General features: G+C 48.9%; 4 protein-coding genes across 4 annotated transcripts; 2 read left to right on the top strand and 2 right to left on the bottom strand.

Moving 5' to 3' along the window:
* Window positions 1-296: 296 nt before the first annotated feature.
* On the bottom strand, window positions 297-2,864 carry N7529_008619 (threonine/serine exporter family protein; the record flags this gene model as incomplete). The annotated part of the gene is made up of 1 exon (XM_057244146.1): window positions 297-2,864. One exon carries the CDS (start codon window positions 2,862-2,864, stop codon window positions 297-299), a length of 2,568 nt encoding a protein of 855 aa, XP_057095684.1.
* Window positions 2,865-4,089: 1,225 nt separating this feature from the next.
* Window positions 4,090-4,694, bottom strand: N7529_008618 (TspO/MBR family protein; the record flags this gene model as incomplete). Its single annotated transcript, XM_057244145.1, has 2 exons — window positions 4,090-4,541; window positions 4,592-4,694. The coding sequence occupies 2 exons, from the start codon at window positions 4,692-4,694 to the stop codon at window positions 4,090-4,092; spliced, it is 555 nt and encodes a 184-aa protein (XP_057095683.1).
* Window positions 4,695-5,485: 791 nt separating this feature from the next.
* On the top strand, window positions 5,486-6,130 carry N7529_008617 (putative DUF341 family oxidoreductase; the record flags this gene model as incomplete). The annotated part of the gene is made up of 1 exon (XM_057244144.1): window positions 5,486-6,130. One exon carries the CDS (start codon window positions 5,486-5,488, stop codon window positions 6,128-6,130), a length of 645 nt encoding a protein of 214 aa, XP_057095682.1.
* Window positions 6,131-6,587: 457 nt separating this feature from the next.
* On the top strand, window positions 6,588-14,570 carry N7529_008616 (putative polyketide synthase; the record flags this gene model as incomplete). The annotated part of the gene is made up of 8 exons (XM_057244143.1): window positions 6,588-6,833; window positions 6,892-6,978; window positions 7,026-7,083; window positions 7,138-7,477; window positions 7,534-8,059; window positions 8,106-8,694; window positions 8,749-13,376; window positions 13,440-14,570. The coding sequence occupies 8 exons, from the start codon at window positions 6,588-6,590 to the stop codon at window positions 14,568-14,570; spliced, it is 7,605 nt and encodes a 2,534-aa protein (XP_057095681.1).
* Window positions 14,571-14,993: the final 423 nt, after the last annotated feature.

The following is a 14,993-nucleotide window of genomic DNA, read 5'->3' as shown; positions in this document are numbered from 1 at the left end:
TGCTAATGCGCGCCACTTTTTGAACAATATTTTCATGAAAAGCTTGATTTAATAATTGTGAACATGTAGTTTGCGTTATGTACGTCCTGTATGGTGAACGCTGAAAGAAATCGCTTGAAAACTCCCCTAAATCTAACAAAAATGCACCGTAGATCCCAAACGCTGCAAGACGCTGATAACCCAAGATTTTGAAAAAAAAGCGAAAAAACAGAAGAAGATGTACAACAGAAATATGTCCAGACATTAAGGCGAATAATTGCAGCGAAGATAAAAAGCAAGCCTTGGAAGCCACCAACTCAGAAACTGAACAGCCCAGTCCGCTTCTTGCCATATGGATAAACGACCAGCGCAGCAATAAACAGCCCAACAGTAATTCCAATGGCCACCTGAATCATACCAAAGCCAAGACTAGCAACCGACGTCTCGGAAAGCGCGCTCGTCGTCGAGCTAGTCCCATTCGTGTCCAGATTCTGCCGCACCTCATCCGCATACTGGATACCCGCAATCAAAGACCCACTAGACGCCAGCCCAGACGGAACAAGCACAAAGATACCGGGAAGAATAGCGGTCGCCGCGTGCCCATGCCATACACGGCTGTACAGGTTTCCTAAGACGCCGATGGTGAATGCGCCGACGGTATTGGCGACTTCAGACTGGGAGCCAAGCTTGGTGGTGCTGAAGTAGTTCGCGACGTACCCGGACACCGCAATGAACACCATGACCGGCATCTGCTTCCACTTGCCGTGGTTGACGATAGCGAGGAAAATGGCGTAGATAGCTACGAACGGGAACTGGCGGAGATACGTGGAGCCGTAGACGTCTAGTCCTGAGCATGTCGTCGCGGAGGTCGCATTCCCGTCCATGAGCCCGTAGATCGTCGTGCCGACTGTTATTCCGTAGCCGAGGAAGAGAGAGTAAATGATGGCGTAGACCATGCGGATCGAGCCGGCGATCATCTGGTGCGACTGCAGTTCCAGACTGCTGCATAGCACCATGAAGCCGGGCAGAATGAGAGCGATGGAAGACTGCGCCATAGCAGAGAAACAGAAGAGTTCTTCGGTGGTGCCGTTTCGAGTGACTTTGATGCTTCCTAGCGCACGCGCCAGGAAAGAGGTTAGCACTGCGGCTGTTACTTCGAAGACGTTGGAATAGAGGGTTGAGCGGGGCGCGATGACGTGCTGCATCAGCCCGACGATGCAGCCCAGACAGAAGATAATGGGCATGTCGATTGGGCGGGCTTGGAAGGCGAAAGGGCCGACGGTGGTACTGGCTAGCCCGTACATGAGCACCAGGATCCATTTGTTGAAGCGGGGCTTGCGCTGCATGATCTCGTCTAGTTCGTGGGTTGCCTCTTCGACGCCGATCAGGTCATGCACGACGTTCTTGTACACGTTGTGTGTGTCGGCCAGTCGGCCCAGGTCGACGCCTTGTACCATCCGCACGAGCTTGACTTCTGCGGTGCGCGTGGTCGGGTCGTCGAAGGACATGATCATACAGCCTGGTAGATACAGGAACTGGCCTGAGACCTCGAGGACCCGCGCGGTCATCTGCATGTATTCTTCCAGGCGATGGGTCGGCGCACCGTACCGCATCAGCGCGCGACACAGCTGCATGATATACCGCTGGCGGGCGATGATCTCTGCAATGTGCACGGTGACGCGGATTTCGTCTTCCAGTCTGGTCTTGCGCTTATTCCTCTTGCGTTTTCGTGGCGGGCCGGCCGCGATGTCAACTGCGCCAGGGAGACTGGCACTGCTGAGGTTCATGGAAGCGTTGACCAGCGACGAGGTCGACCGGTGTGCAGACTTCTTATACCACTTCAGCTTCTCCTTGCGTGGGGTTGCGGAGCCCGAAGTCGGTGCCGAGGGGGTGATAGTAGGGGAAAGGGATCCCTTCTTCGGCGTGGTCATGCCAGAGGAGACCTGCGTCTCGCTGTCCGAGTCATCAGTGATAACGCTCTCTGCGCGCGAAGAGCCCCCCGTCTGCGTCGCCTGCAGCCTCAGTAGCTGGGAGAGGATGCCGCTGCCGCCGCCGAAGCCGCTGGATCGTCGGCGCTGCGCAAAGTCCTTGATCAGGCCTTCGGGAGTTGTCTGGCCGGATCGCTGGTACGCGCTTTGGGGCTTGCGCTTGCGCAGCTGGTCCTGGACCATGGTCATGCTGCGGACGAGACGGTGGGCCTCTGCGCTGGGGGGCGGCTCGATGAGCGTTTCGCCGCTTTCCATTGCGCGCAGCCTGTCGGCGTCGTGTCGAGCGCGCCGCGCCTGCAGCTCTTCGAGCGGGATGCCGCTGTCAAAGTCATCTGGAATGTACGAGGCGTTCAGGGCCTCGCCTTCATCGGGCGGGCGACCGAGACGCTCGGTTAAGCGGACGGTTTTCTCGTGCAGGAGGTGACCGGCTGCTCTGAAACGGTCCCTGGCTGAGGTCGTGCGGTCCATGGTTGGCAGGAAGCCATGGGGTTTCTCTGATTCTGTTTCGGCATGGGATTCGTCTGGAGTGCGCACGTTGGCGAGGCCTGAGCCGTGCCGGGAATGTGTGCGGGCCGGCGGGGTGACGGTTCCGGTTAGTCGGTAATCGTTTTCTGCGGGCGGCAGCAGTGGGCTGGCTGAAGGGTCTGCGTCGTCCTGCGAATCATTTCGGCGTACACTCAAAGAGCGAAATCGTACCCGATTCCGGGGAGATCGGATTCGGGTATCTACTGGTTCGAGCCCGGCATCGTATTGGCGGGCATCGACCGTTGCTTCGCGTTCCAAACTTTGGCGATCGGGATTGGGCAGAGGGTCCAGGTTGTCATTGAGGATTATTGGCAGAGGGTATTCTTCGTATTCTTCATTTGGGCTCGGGTGCGGGTTGGTAATGCCCGACATGAATGATAGTTGAGCTTATGGAAGTCTCGTTCCTCGGAGAATATTAACCGAGCTGCAAGCCTATTATGCAAGGCACAAGAATAACGAGTGTATAATTTCACAACAGAAGAAGAAGAAGAAAGAGAAAAAAGAGGAAGAAATGGAAAGATAATTTTGTTTGAAAAAAGAATCAAGCCTAGAACGGCTAAAATGAGAACCACGGAGAATTAACTATGTCAACCCGTGGCAAAGAAAAGGATTGTTCAATTGTTAAACTAGGTTCGGGTCTAGAACGAGATCTGAGGAGCTTAGACTGCATCATTGATAAGAGAGACAGACACCACTAGTTATATACGTTGTGAGTGTTCTTTTTTTGTGATTTTTTATTTGTATACCCTTCAGACCCGCTATATCATCACCACCCCTATCACGGAGAATATCGTCAATTTACGATAATGTACACATACGTACTGCGTTGTGCATCAGTTAGGTGGTGTGGGTCTATAGGTGGCGATCCTATTGACACTCTCAGTGGGTGGATTCTAAGTGGTTCGTTGGTTCCTTGGAACTAAATTGACTGAGTTCTCGATCTTGTTTTCCTTTTTTTTACTTTGTTATACATACGGAGTACTGCCAATAGTATGGTTATGATTTTAGCGCTTGCATCTTACCTTATCTCGGAATACACTTTCGGACACACAAACAACCCCCTTAGGCCGCATTCGGGCCGACTGAAAGCGATGATCCCGATGCGCCGAGGCTGACTTGGCAATTGCACGAGGATAGAGGGTGGAGTGTCAGAGTGGAGTGGAATCCGTGAATCCCGTGAAATCCCTCGCATTGAACAATAATAAATAATCTAATAAGTAAACAATCGTGAGGTGAACAAATTTCTGCCTTGAACAGGGGTAGTGTGTATCAGAAAATGTTGCGAACAGACCAACGCTAGATTTATAGATAGAAATGTGGTGACTCCACTTAATGGATTTCCAGAATCACTGAGGCATTACGAATCGCTGAGAGCTTACCAGACGCCACCCGGTGGAGCCGATACCCTGGGCTAGAATGGCTAATAATGACTAGCATGAGAGAATGGAGCTAAATTGCGTAAAACGCAAATCTGTGTCCATGCACATGATGCTTCAATCAGGGGTCTGGGTTCCCACTCTGATACTTGATTTTTATGATTTTGATTATTTTGAGTGATATGTCCGACAAACGTCAAGGTTGATACGATATTCTCTTCTCACTCTGACCGCTCCTTTTCGCCAGTAGGAATCCTCCATCCATTGAGGATCCCACACCCGGCATTAAGATACGCAGCGTATCCCAGCCATGTAGCATAGGGAACCAGACACCAGAAAGCGGTCCGATCGGCCGACCACCAGTTGACCATCAGCGCACCCACGGTGCCCGCCAATAGGGTCAGATCGCCCAAAGCCACGGCCGGTCGGCCCAGCCGGAAGAAGAGGGGCATCCAGAGGAAGTTCAAAGCCAGCTGGGTCGTGTAGAGGGTCTGGGCGTTGGAATTGGCATCGCGAACCGCGAGAGAGAACGAGTGCGACGCGTGCGCAGCGGCGTGGTGCGAGGCGTAACCCATCAATCCGTAGAGAACGGTCCAGGCGGGTGCGAAGAGCCATCCCGGAGGACTGAACGGCGGCTGCTGGAGCTGCTTGTAGGTTTCGCGATTTTGTTTCCCTGCAAAGGTCGTCAGTGATAGTCGCTGTAATCGTCACCGATCGACGTACGATTGGTCAGGAGAGCTACTGCAGTCCCTGCAGTGATTGGGGTCGCAACCGCCAGATAAGGATTGGTGAGGATGACATGTGGGAGAGCGAGAGACCAAGGCATTTTGAAACAAATGTACGGAGTATCAAATGAGAATATGAGAAAAATGAGAAAATGAGAGAAAATGAGATGTTCTATGTTTTCTAATTCTAGAGATCGAAATATCAAAGAAGGCAAAAACTAGGCAAAAACTAGGCAAAAACTCCCTGAACATCGAGATCTCGGTATGTTGACATACGTCATTCCCTCCTTGCCTTGGCATAGCCACAAGCCACTTTGCTTATTATCGGAAGAAGAAATAGCCGTTATTCGTCTTGGTTTTGCTACTTTCGTCTTTGTATAGTTTCATGGAGGGTATAGTTCAAAGATAAGTGAAATGCAGAGAAAAGTGGAAACGGAAGAAATGTGACTTACACGGCCTGGAAAGTTGGATTGACAGATGACATTTCTGATCGACGTGTCTGTGCGACAATCAGCAGTTTCGCCGAGCTCAAGCCGAGTCAATATGCTTATCCCTCCACGGAGTACGGCGAGTATCAAAGCCCCCCCCCCTGGCCATTCATGCATGAAACAGAAATTGAAGGACTTCGCATCCTCCTTTTCGGTACTGGGCTCCTGCTCCAGGACGAATATAAAATGTCGGTGTGCTTGACTACCAAGGTACGGCAATCGCGGTTGATCAGTTTAATGTGGACACTTTTCTCTCGGCTCCATTTTGTACATCGTTACCACAATGCCCCTGCGATTGTTGTGTCTCCATGGCTGGGGAACGAATCAGAAGGCAAGCCATTAACACTGCTGATTGGGGAATCACGGAACTCATTTCGCTGTAGATCTTACAATCGCAACTGAGTATGCGTATCTTCTGCCATGGCGCAACACAAACTCTAACCCCAACAGGTGGACTGATGCAAGAATTACAACGGGATAATACCGCAACCTTCCATTTTCTCGAAGGGGACATTGATTCTGACCCGGGCCCTGGCATCGCCGGCTACTATGATGGCCCGTACTACAGCTACTACCGATTTCCACGAACCTTTTCGCTCGAGGACAATGACGACTCCGACATCCTAGAAGCGTATGAGCAACTCAACGAAACTGTTGCGTTGGAAGGTCCGTTCGACGGCGTTCTAGGCTTCTCCCATGGTGGTACCTTGGCCGCTGGCTTCATGATCCACCATGCTAAGATGCACCCGGATGAGCCTGCGCTGTTCAGGTTTGCTATCTTTATCAATTCCCTGCCACCGTTCCGCATGGACCCTGGTGAACTCCCCGTTGTAGAAGAAGGGCTGGAAGGGTACATCTCTATTCCCAGTGTGCATATTGCCGGAGCTCAAGACCCACTCTTTGACTATTCCGTGGCCTTGCATCGGATCTGTGCGGCGCATCGTTCCACTTTTGCAGTGCACGGAAAGGGCCATGATGTCCCCAGTGATCGAAAGAACGTCGTCATTATCGCCACTGCAATTCGCAAATTGCTCAATCAGATCTGGTGAAACTAATCAAAACAAGTAAGACATTCCAATTGTGTGACAGAGGATTGGACGAGAAAAAGTTATTCAAAAAGGGATAATGTAGTGTGGCCGCGCTTGTGCAACAGAACGTGTAAGCCATTGTTGAAATAGTATACTCAGATCCTTTGCGAACACAAGAAAGGTTGTTTCACAGCAAAAGACTTCATCAACTTTTGTTTTTATTTTACCGTTGAGGGTTGCACCCGGATACTAACCTCGCTGCGAGTGAGGTGAACCTTCTTACACGTCCCGATGTAGAAGGTTGTAGGACCAAGAATCGATTGACGCAAGATATTTGAGAATAGAGACCGAAATTGACCCAGTAGATGACATAGCGGCTCACTGCCTTGGACAAAGCAGAACATATTTCTTTGCGTTTGTCTGACATGTTGCATATACCTGCGCTCTCGGCCGGCACTGGCAAAAGCAAAAAGCAAATATGTCGACTGACGCTAGCGTTCACATGAAGGAAGCAAGCCAAGAAGATGATATGGCGGCTTTGGCCGCGAAATCCTGTACACCGATAGCCATTGTGGGGATAGGCTTTCGGGGTCCAGCGGACGCTAAAAACGTCCAGAAGCTGTGGGAGATGATAATGGCTGGTAGAGAAGCCTGGTCTCCAATTCCAGCTGAGAGGTGGAATAATGTAGCTTTCTACCACCCAGATAACGCCCGACATGGAACTGTACGTTGAACACCGTTTTTGAGAGGCAGAGAGAGGCTTATTCGCAATATTATGATAGATCAATGTGGAAGGTGGTCATTTCCTGGAAGAGGATGTATCCTTGTTTGATGCACCGTTTTTCAACATGACGAGTGACGAAGCAGCGGTGAGTTCGTGTCCGAAGTTTGTCAAATCAATCTAATCGTCAATCAGGCTATGGACCCCCAGCAGAGATTGTTGCTGGAGGTAGCGTATGAAGGACTCGAGAATGGTAGGCGCTTCTTTCGAATCACTTTCTCGGAGGACTAATAATTTTGCATTTCAGCTGGTATTCCTTTGGCAAACATTATGGGAACAAAAACATCTTGCTTTGTAGGCTCCTTCTCTGCTGACTATACGGATCTCCTTCTTCGGGATCCCGAGTGTGTGCCGATGTATCAGTGTACGAACTCCGGACAGTCCCGCGCAATGGTAGCTAATAGGCTGTCGTATTTCTTCGACCTGAAAGGCCCAAGTGTCACAGTGGACACGGCCTGTTCAGGAAGCCTTGTCGCATTACATCTGGCATGTCAAAGCCTGCAGACAGGCGATGCCTCGATGGCGATCGCAGCAGGCGTCAATTTGATATTAAGCCATGAATTCATGTCGACAATGAGCATGATGAAGTGAGTTGAGATAATCAATCCCTGGTCACTAGAAATTGTCTTTAACACACCAACAGATTCCTTTCACCTGATGGAAGATGCCATACTTTCGATGAAAAGGCAAATGGTTACGCGCGAGGCGAAGCAGTGGGCTGTCTCATTCTTAAACCCCTGTCTCAGGCATTACACGACGGCAACACGATCCGAGCTGTGATACGAGGGACTGGATCGAACCAGGATGGTCGCACTGCGGGAATAGCGATGCCGAATAGGGTTGCACAAGAAACCCTGATCCGAGGCGTTTATGCGCGTGCTGGGCTTGATCCTTTAAATACAGATTTTGTGGAGGCTCATGGGACAGGCACACAAGCGGGAGATCCGATTGAGACAGGCGCGATTTCGCAGGTCTTTGGCGCTGGACGATCTCCTGATAAGCCCGTGCGCATAGGGTCTATCAAAACTAATCTCGGGCACTTGGAGGGTGCGAGTGGAGTTGCTGGTGTTATTAAGGCGGTGCTGATGCTAGAGAATCGGATGTTCTTGCCGAATCGCAACTTTGAGAAGATAAATCCGCGTATTCTACTGGAAGATTGGAATCTCAAGGTTTGATTGTCCAACCAAATTGAATACCAGAAACTAACGTTCGAAGATTCAATTGTGTCCTGAGCCATGGGAGACAACGGGGTTTCGTCGGGTTTCTGTGAATAGTTTCGGTTATGGTGGAAGTAATGCCCATGTTATCATTGAGGAGGTCCAGGGTTCTTTAACCAATGTTGACCACAGGAAACGTGATTGGAATCCGTTGGCTGTATCAAAGAGTGCATCAGAAGAATCTCCCGGCTTCCCTCGAATATACTTGCTTTCCGGATTTGATGAAGTATCATGCGCCCAGCAGATGCAGGCCTTGTGCACATATATCCTTGAAAAGGGCACTCAAAACATTAATGAAGGATTCCTCGACAATCTTGCCTTCACCATCAACGAAAGGCGTTCTGTATTTCCCTGGAAAGTGGCTGTTGTCTGCGGTAATGCGAAAGACTTGGCTGGCTCGCTTTCCCAAAATATCAAAGCCAGGAGCGCGATTCGAAAGCCGAGGCTTGGGTTTGTCTTCACCGGACAAGGCGCTCAGTGGGCAGGAATGGGCAAAGAACTACTGCCGATTTTTCCTGTTTTCAAAGCTTCGGTATTGGCGATCGATAGACATCTAAATGACATCGGGTCTGGAATTACAGTGCAAGGTTTGCAAAAGTAAAAGTCTTCTGGACAATACCCGTGAGCTAAAACGCAAATAGAAGAGATTCAAAGATCCCCCAAGAACTCAAATCTGAACCACCCGAGCCTCAGTCAGACAGTGTGCACAGCGCTCCAAATTGCGCTGGTCGATTTGCTCAGTTCATGGAATATATATCCAGACTCCGTGACTGGTCATTCCAGCGGTGAGATTGCCGCTGCTTATGCGTCTGGCGCACTCAGCATGAAAGATGCAATATCGGTTGCATATTATCGAGGTCTTTTGGCAAGCCAACTTCTGGATGACCCGATTGGGGGCGCGATGATGGCAGTTGGGATGTCTATTAAAGATATACAGCCCTATTTGGACAGATTTGATCCCGGAGAGCTGGTGGTAGCATGTGTAAACAGTCCATCGAGTGTGACGATTTCAGGCGATGCACTAGCAGTTGACGCTTTAGGGCAGATGCTGAAAGATCAACCGGTGTTCAGTCGACGCCTTGAAGTCGGCGTCGCTTATCATTCACCTCATATGGAGAAGATTGCTGAGCAGTATCACGACTTAACAGACCATATTCAAGTGCTACAGCCGGCTGGAATAGAAGCAAACGGAAGCCAGCATCCAGTACCGAGATTCTTTTCCTCGGTCACTGGGACACTTTTCTCCCCAGACAGACTAAATAACGACTATTGGGTATCGAATTTGCTGGGGCAAGTAAAATTTGCTGATTCACTCAGAACACTGTGTTTTGAGACAGGTGGTCAATGTGCTGGGCAACAGAGATCGCCTAAAATGAAACGAGTTAAGGCTGCCCAGAAGGCTTCAGTTGACTGCTTGGTCGAGATAGGTCCGCATTCTGCACTCAATGGACCAATTCAACAAATAATCAGAGCCGATGCGAAGCTCAATTCCGCTGACATTGCCTATATCAGCATTCTTACTCGCAAAACCGATGCAGTTAGCACATCGATGGGTGCAGCTGCCACATTGGTATCATTAAATTACCCGGTCAACTTCGAAGAAATCAACAGACCCGAAGTGAGGAGAAAAGAACACACACCAGAGCTACTTATGGATCTTCCGGCATACTCCTGGAATCATACCAGGTCGTACTGGGCCGAGCCACGGCTGAGCAGGATGTACCGCAATCGACCAACACCACGATTGGACCTGATTGGCGCGCCAGACAATATGTCATGTCCATTTGAGCCTCGCTGGAGAAACCACCTCCGCACATCGGAGCTTCCTTGGCTTCTAGATCATAAGATACAGGGAAGCATCATCTTCCCGGCTGCGGGATATTTGACCATCGCCATCGAGGCAGCCAAGCAGCTTATGGAAACCAGAGAAGATATTCACACGTATCTTCTACAGGAAATCAAAATAAAATCTGCCCTGGTACTCAACGAAACCTCCGCGGTTGAGCTCATGGTATCTCTTTCGAAGTCGTCACAAGACCGGGGGAATTTACTGGATTTCCACATTTACTCCATCTCAGAAAACAATAATTGGACCGAGCATTGTACTGGCTTGGTTGGAGGACAAAAACACCCTAGTTCTTCTAAAGATGGAGCAGAAGAGGCCGGTGGGTACGCAATGGTTCCCTTGGGGACCGAAGTTCATGGAATATCGGTGATCGACGTCCAAAGCTTTTACGACAAGCTCCAAAACGCTGGACTAGAGTATGGTCCATGTTTCTCAAATCTTACGGAAGCACGGGTCACTCAGGATGGAACATGCTTTGCAGAACTCACTGCGCCAGATACAAGATCGATGATGCCCGCATCATTTCAACATGACCTCTTGATCCATCCTTGTACCCTCGACAGTATATTTCATACTGTTCTTGCCGCTCTTCCTCCAGGCATGGGGGTAGAAGAAGGACCTGTTATTCCTGTGTCGATCGAAGAGATGATCATATCATCTGGACTGAATTTCTTGGCCGGAGAACTGATGAGTGTCTGCACTCATGTGCGCCGAATGCCAAAAAAGGATGTCACGGCATGTATAGTCGTCGCGGACTGCAACGACAAGAAATTTGAAACGGAGCCCAGTCTCTCAATTCGCGGCCTACAATGTGCGCGCCTTGGTCTTCCGGAAACAGCGTCGACGTCTAAAGCGATGAGTGCGATATACAACATCGATTGGAAAGCCGATTCAAGCTTTCTTACTGGTGATAATGCATCGTTCCTGTTCGACAGGAGTGACCACGAGAAGGAATCTTTGCTTCAAACAGAGAGCGAACATTATGCAGCTGACTTCATAAGAGCTGCTTTGGAAGAAGTTGGTCCGGAAGAAGCGATGACACTCGATTCTTCTCACCGCAGATTTTGGTGTTATCTCCAAGATGTTCTCGAGAGATACGACACAGAATCAAAACCACACTTCGAGGAGTTTGATGCCGCCCCGGTGGGCCATCTTTTACAGTCCATCGGCCAAAATCTGGTAGGCATCATTCAGGACAGGATCGACTATTCCAGTGTAATCCAAGACGATCATTCGCTGGATGCGTTCTGGGATATATTTTCCACCGACGCCTCATACCAAGCAGTGGCAAATTATGTTGCGTTGCTTGGCCACAAAAAGCCAACTCTATCCATTCTCGAATTTGGAGTCGGAACTGGTCAAATAGCGGAAATATTCTTGCAAGCTCTTATGAAGATTGATGGACCATCTTGCTGCGCAAAATACATCTTTGTTCACGAAAGCGCTTCTGTCCTTGAACAAACCTCAACGCAACTGGAGCCATGGTCGGATTGTGTTGCTTGCAAAGCTTTGTATCTTGATAAGAGCTTCACTGAACAAGGGTTCGAAAACAATTCTTTTGATGTTATAATTCTGCCTCATGGGTTGTGTACCGCACGAAGTGAACAAATTGCTCTTTCCAATATTCATGATCTGTTGTACCCATCTGGCTGTTTGATCACAATCAATCCGTTCGACCCGAAAAGAAACGTCTTGAAAAACTTACTGTTCAGTGCCTTGCATTGTCTATCGGCGGATGAATTCTGCTTGGGCCAGGGTGGTTGGACAGAGAACCAATGGACCGAAACTCTGAGTGATGCGCAATTCACCTCTGTGGATGCTTTTGCTGAGCAGAACTCTGAAAAGAGTCATCATTTCATTGTGGCCAAAAAGCAAAGTTACGAACTGTCAAAAGCTAAAATCTCAATTATATCCGAAGACAAAGATGGAAATGCTACGAAGTATCTCGTCAGCCAATTCAAGAAAGCTTCATGTGATGTCATTGTTACGGACATTCACAATGTACATCCTAAAGATCGAATTTGCCTGATCTTGGATGTATGGAAATCGTCTATACTAGTTGCCCCTGATAGCACAGAGCTGACGAAGATCAAAGAAATTTTCATGGGGAGCGCAGGCGTCCTCTGGGTGACGAAAGGAGGAACGATTGAGCCTGTCAATCCAGATGCCAGTCTGGCTATTGGATTCGCAAGAACAGCCCGGGCTGAGTCTGGTGTTAAACCGATAATCACCCTTGACTTGGACGCTCGAAATCCCCTTTCTGACGCCCGAGCTGCCGAAGTTATCTCTGGTCTTCTGGTCGCGCGATTCCTTCGTGGAGAGCCTGATGACGACACGGAATATGCAGAAAGAAATGGGGTCATGTTGATCCCACGTGTCCTGGAAGATATGAACGCGAACAAGACCATAGAAAGTATTGATAATATCGAGAATGTATCAGCGCATTATTTCCAGCATATTGATCAACCTGTACGACTTTCCAGGAAGACTAACAAGCCTGGTTTTGTCAGCGACATCCAAATGTCGGAGCTCCCGATGGACTACGTCGGAATCAAAGTACATTCCTTTGGTTTGACCAGATGGGATAGCTCTCAAGATCTCCGGTATTGGGAAATGGACGATACACTTGGTCTAGAATGCAGTGGGGTCGTATACAAAGTTGGTGCTGGAGTCCATGACATTACCATAGGAGATCGGGTCGCATGTCTGGGCACTGGGACTGCAAGAAGCTTCTATCACGACCGGCTATCCACATTCCAGATCATCCGCGATGATATGACGTTAGAGCTTGCCTCGGCTATACCTCTGGCATATACAACTGCGTATTATGCTGTGAACTATCTAGCCCTCATTGAAGTTGAAGAATTGGTTCTTGTTCATAATGCTGGCAGTCTGTTCGGGCAGGCGATTATGGATTTGTGCTTGCTGAAGCAGGCCCGCGTCTTCGCAATCGTTCAGAAAACCACTGAAAGAGATTCGCTGATTGCTCAATATAACATTCCCGGAGAACATATCTTAGGGAGCGGACAGGTAGAATTTGTGAAGAGCCTGTTGCGGTTTACCGATGGCAAGAAAGCAAACACAGTATTTGCATTCGACGATGCAGAAGAAAACGAATTGAAAAGCTGCACAGCACCATTTGGTCGGCTTATTCAACTTCGAACAGACTTCCTGAAAACTCGACGATTGTCTTGCCCGCAGAATATGTCACTGTCTATTTTGAATATATTTGAGCTCTACAAAGAAAGAGCAGACCTTGCCGATCAGATCTGGTCGAAGGTAGCGCGGCTATTTCTTCAAAACCGACTCAAAGGGCCTGCATCTATTAATCTTTATCCTGTTTCACATATCCATGAAGCAATCACTACAGCTTCAGCCGAGCAACACGCTGTAGTTTCTGCAAAGCCCGATGATATTGTTCAGGTACGAATAGATTTGGTTCGAAAAGAGTGATCGCGAGAACGTTTTCAGCTGACGAAATTACAGGCCACTCTACCAAAGAATCCCCAGCCACTGTTCCGCAACAATGTATCCTACCTACTGGTTGGAGGACTGGGTGGTATTGGGCGGGAAATAGCGTTGTGGATGGCACAAAATGGAGCGAAGAGTTTGATTTTCATCAATCGCAGTGGCCTGTCAACTGATCAGTCCAAAAGAACCGTGAAAGAACTAATGGAGCGAGGCATACAAGTTACCATCAAAGCTTGTGATATATCTGATGAGACCCACGTCGAACGGATCCTTCATAACCTCTCCAACTGCACACCTCCAATACGGGGGCTCATACAATCAGCCATGGTTCTTAGAGACGTTCATATCGAGGACATGCAATTAGACGATTATCGCGATGTCATGGGCCCCAAACATCGTGGAACTTGGAATTTGCATCGACATCTTCCCAACGATATGGACTTTTTTGTCATGTTATCGTCTATCAGCGGAGTAATTGGAAATGCCACGCAAGCTGCCTATGCCGCCGGCTGCGCTTTCATGGACTCTTTCGCAGCTTACAGAAATAACCAAGGTCTCCCGGCAGTATCCATAGACCTTGGCGTAATCACGGACGCTGGGTATCTGGCAGAGAATAAGGAATTGGCGACAAGGATGGAACGACAGGGATTCCACGGCACGAATACAACGACCCTTTTATCTTTAATTCAGGTCGCAATCTCGCAGCCATCGAATGATATAACGCAGATGGTCACTGGACTCGGCCAATGGAGAGAAGGAGAATCCCTGGGAAATTTTGATGTGCCGTTGTTTTCGCATTTTCGCCGCAAGTTCGTCAATCACGCTGCAACTTCCGTTCTGAGTAACTCAGTGGAAGCATTAAAAGTCGAGCTAAGTGCCGCGAAAACAATCGAGCAGGCTTCCATCGTTATCGGTGATGCGATCGGCAGAAAACTTGCCTCTCACCTCTCTATTCCAATAGAAAACATCAACCCTTTGAACCCGGTTTCCGAATACGGGGTTGATTCCCACGTGGCCATTGAGCTCCGCAACTGGATATCAAGATCCATGGGCTGCACGATCCCCATTTTGGAGATTCTAGCCAGGTCTTTGATGGATTTGTCCCATAGGGTCGCCAGTGACATTATCAAGGACGAGGAGGAGTAAACAACACCCCTTTTGGCTCTCATAATTTCAGTACACATAAATGTAGGCCTAATCTCTTCAAATGGATTCTTCGGACATGGATGCAATTTGATTTAAAATGAGTCACATATGATTGATCATAATAGTTAGTATATGGAATCGGGGAGTTAGTCTGCCCGATTTACTTCCGTCAAACCTTCCTCTGAGTTTCAACTTGCGCCTATTCCGCTGATGTCAGCGGAAGTTCGCCCTTCAAACTTATCACCGATTGGCTACTTCTTTTGTGTTGAAGTCTTGGCATGTTTGGATCGAATCGTTTTCTTTTGGATTTTTTGCCCATTGTATAGTTTACATATGAAATGTGTGACTGTAGTGCAGTATATATTTGTAGGGCTCTCAGTCAGGTCATTGAAAGAACAAAAAACTGGAAAATCCACACACATT

This window comes from Penicillium soppii (assembly GCF_028829465.1).
Source record: "Penicillium soppii strain IBT 18220 chromosome Unknown utg000006l, whole genome shotgun sequence".
Lineage (NCBI taxonomy): Eukaryota > Fungi > Ascomycota > Eurotiomycetes > Eurotiales > Aspergillaceae > Penicillium > Penicillium soppii.
This window is presented reverse-complemented; position numbering and strand designations above follow the sequence as displayed.